The sequence below is a fragment of the Cylas formicarius genome, unplaced genomic scaffold (genome assembly GCF_029955315.1).
Source record: "Cylas formicarius isolate icCylForm1 unplaced genomic scaffold, icCylForm1.1 PGA_scaffold_10__41_contigs__length_53128322, whole genome shotgun sequence".
In the NCBI taxonomy this organism is placed as follows: domain Eukaryota; kingdom Metazoa; phylum Arthropoda; class Insecta; order Coleoptera; family Brentidae; genus Cylas; species Cylas formicarius.
Genome location: NW_026844214.1, coordinates 17829236 through 17832827, shown reverse-complemented (window position 1 = coordinate 17832827; position 3592 = coordinate 17829236). Strand labels below are relative to the sequence as shown.

The window sequence follows — 3592 nt, the reverse complement described above, 5'->3', positions numbered from 1 at the left end:
AAAATGTGCAATATCTGTATATACTATTTAACAGAAACAAAATTGAACACTCATAACTTCAATTCAAAATTTTATTTTTGATTGACTATATTTATTTTGATTTATAGTTACAAAAATAGAGTGAATTAAAGTTAAATTTTGTAATCTTCGATAGGTAATAATAAATCTACTTAAACTCCAAACTATGACGAATATTGATATTATTCATAATAAATAACAACGTAGCTATAGGACGTGTTACCAATAGACATCGCAAAAATGAAATTTAAATGACACTACCAACGGACCAGAATCGATTTTAAAGCTAAAATGTCTGATATACATCGTTTACGACGTGTGGTATAAAAATATTATTTTGCTGAAAATTCTCATTGTCGAGGCATTATGAATGTATTTCCCATCAAAGCACTATTTTTATGAAAAAAAATAGTGTGAGTCGGACAGTTATCTATAGGCTTACTATTTTCTGAAGAGTTCTGCAAAAAATATAGGCAGATGCCTGACGAGTGTTATATCACAGATAATCATTCATATCTAATTAGAGAAAAGAACTTTCTAAGACTAAAACGAAATCGATAAAACTTAACGAAATTTTAATACGGCATATTGTACGTGTGTGAGTGTGCTCCTCAGAATTTGTTATTAAAAATCTATTTTTTGTTATTATTTTCTTCCATCAATTTGAACCGAAACCTTTCACTGAAATGGGCCCCACCTAGGAACTACTATAAAAGCCTAATACTCTCTACACATCATCATCAGTTCGGTGCAGCTCTCTTTTGCGGTTTTCTTAAGCGGATACAACATGAACGTTATCGTGAGTAATGCGAGCTGTAGTACTATAGTTATTGTAATAAAAATAATGGTGTGGCGGTGCTCTTGTGATACGCAAAAAAAATCGGATGCCGGTTGCATAGTGCATGAAAGCGTTGAGGCTTCAAAAGATTGGAATGACATGTTCCATTTGCATAATTGGAAGTTATTCGTTGAAAAATCTTCGAAAAATGTTTAAGATGTTATGTGATCTTTCTTTATGTCAGTTTCGAAAAAGCTTTCTTGAAAACTGAAATTAATTAATTAGTTAATAAAAAACTGCGACTTTCTCTGTGGGTTATATAAATATTAAATAAACAATAAATGAAGTTCTGCTTCTTGAACTTTTTTCAATTTTCATTATTAATTAGTACCGACACATGTTATCCTTTTATTAATTGATTTTAAAATCATTTTCATTCTCTATGTATATTTAATATTTATATTTTTATGCAATTGGAGATTTTTTACATTTTTTATACTATTTAAATATAATTCATCACAACACCAAATAAAGCAAACGTAATTTTTATTTAAAATGATTGTTATTGTATTACTCTTTAATCAATTTAAAACACACGATTAACAAAAATACAGGCATTTCCTTGACCTGCCTTGATTGTTAATTTAGAATCGTTTATTTCAGGGCACCTCTATTCTCTTCGCTCTGGCTCTAGGGTCCACATATGCAGGATTTGCAGAGAGTGAAGGCCACGGGCTTGGTGGCGACGGAGGCGGCTATGATCTAGGTGGCGGCCACGACCTTGGTGGAGGTCAAGACTTTGGGGGAGGCGATCACGGGTGGCAGTCGGGTGGTGGGGAAAGTCACAGTATAGAACACCATCAGGCACCAACCAAGACCTTTGAACACACCAAAGCCGTACCCGTACACGTTGTTAAGAAAGTGGGTGTACCAGTTCCACATCCGGTAGGAGTTCCAGTGCCTCAAGTGGTGAAGGTCCCAGTACCGCAGCCTTATCCAGTTCACATAAACGTACCCCAGCCGATTCCCATTCCTATTTACAAACTGGTGCCACAAGAAATTGAAAAGAAGGTACCTATTCACGTGGAGAAGCTAGTCCCGGTGTACATAAAAAAGCCATACAAGGTAGAAATCGAAAAACACTACCCGGTCCATGTCTCCAAACCATACCCAGTCCACGTCCCAGTATATAAACACGTATACCATGAAGTGAAACACGAGAAATATGTCGATCATGGCGGCAAAGGATGGCATTAAATGTTAAACGTAACTTATCATCATCCCCATTGTCCCATAATATTCGCCCTCATCTTCTTTCTAAGTCATCCCGTGTAAAGCTTTATTGTTATGTTTTTATACTTTTGTTATTTAATTTTGTTGAAGAAAATTTTTTATAACTTCGTAGTTTCATTTATTAAGAGAAATTCCTTTCACCCAAGTGAAAAAGCAAATTTCTCGTTTTTTTGTACCCGATATTTATCATCGCATGACAATTAGGAGTGACACATCACTTTCCGAAAACAGGAGTATTCGATTACTTTCACTCCGAATGAAAGCGCTTTAGTTATTTATTAGTTTTATTTCAGATTAATTTATAATAACACAACATGCGGACAGTGACTTAATGACAAACTTTCTTGATAACGGACTTTTACTTTCACACAATCTCCTTCGACGATCCGGTTAGACTGGATCGCAGGTATGGTTTCAAATCGTGAGAGACCACTGAAGGAGAAATATCAAAGGTATGTTTAAATAATGTGCGTGTAAACTAAAATCGTAATATGGGCTTAATTGTAGCCGTTTAATAATCGTTGCCGACGACATTGCTCAAAATAGAAAACAATAGCTAATGTATATTTGGCATCAATTCCAATTATTAGTGTAGAGCGTAGAAAAATTGCGATAACAACGGAAAAATGACCACTGAAATTCTATAATAAAAAGTGCCGATTTTTATATTCGCAAAAAAACAAGAAAATAAATATTTTATTTAAAAGCTTGATTGAAATAAAAATAACGATAAAGAAGAAAACTTTATTAAAAGGAAACATACGATAGAAAAAGCAGACCAGTTGGAATTAATTAGCATCAATCTCATCGACAGAGAACAATTGATTCTTTAATATGCATCTTAGAATTTTTAGAGAATTATAATTTAAGCTTTTTTGTTGGTACTTTTACTTCAAATCAGTAAAATCATTGTCACTGCAACTTCTTCTTTTATAATTTTCTTTGTAAAAACATTTCCATAGGTACTTTGAAACTATGAAAGAACACTCTTACTTATTTTTTTGTTTTTTCTGCGTGGATGGTAGTTTAGGCATTTATGGAAAATGTTAGAGGATCGTTCAGAAAATTTGATATTTGATATGCGTTCTATTTGATTACTTTATCACTAACCATTTGCCAATAAGAACATAGTATACAATTTAAAAGAGGTTTCAATTGCCTGCTTTACTAATTTGTAAAATATGTATATGGTGTTTTATTTTAAAAAATACTTTCGGAAATTAATTTAAGCATTTCAATATATCAAAGGACAAATTTGTGTACACGAAAGTACTACACTTGTCTTTTACGTGTTCAAACATGACAACAATAAACAGCGGGAGGTATCTGTTGTCTTAAAAACAAATTCGTACAGGTCTCCCATAACTAACATTAAAAATTTGATTAAAAAATCGTTAAAACTCTTTTTTCACCCTTTTTTTATAAGTGTATTCTGTTTGACATTTTAAAATAGTAACTTTGACTTTGTATATTTCGAAATATTAGCACCAATAATTATAAGCA

The 3592-nt window shown here is 32.6% G+C and overlaps 1 protein-coding gene across 1 annotated transcript; it reads left to right on the top strand.

Moving 5' to 3' along the window:
• The first annotated feature begins 773 nt into the window (after positions 1-773).
• On the top strand, positions 774-2122 carry LOC132705480 (cuticle protein 79-like). The gene is made up of 2 exons (XM_060676080.1): positions 774-817; positions 1460-2122. Exons 1-2 carry the CDS (start codon positions 806-808, stop codon positions 2051-2053), a joined length of 606 nt encoding a protein of 201 aa, XP_060532063.1. The 5' UTR covers positions 774-805; the 3' UTR covers positions 2054-2122.
• Positions 2123-3592: the final 1470 nt, after the last annotated feature.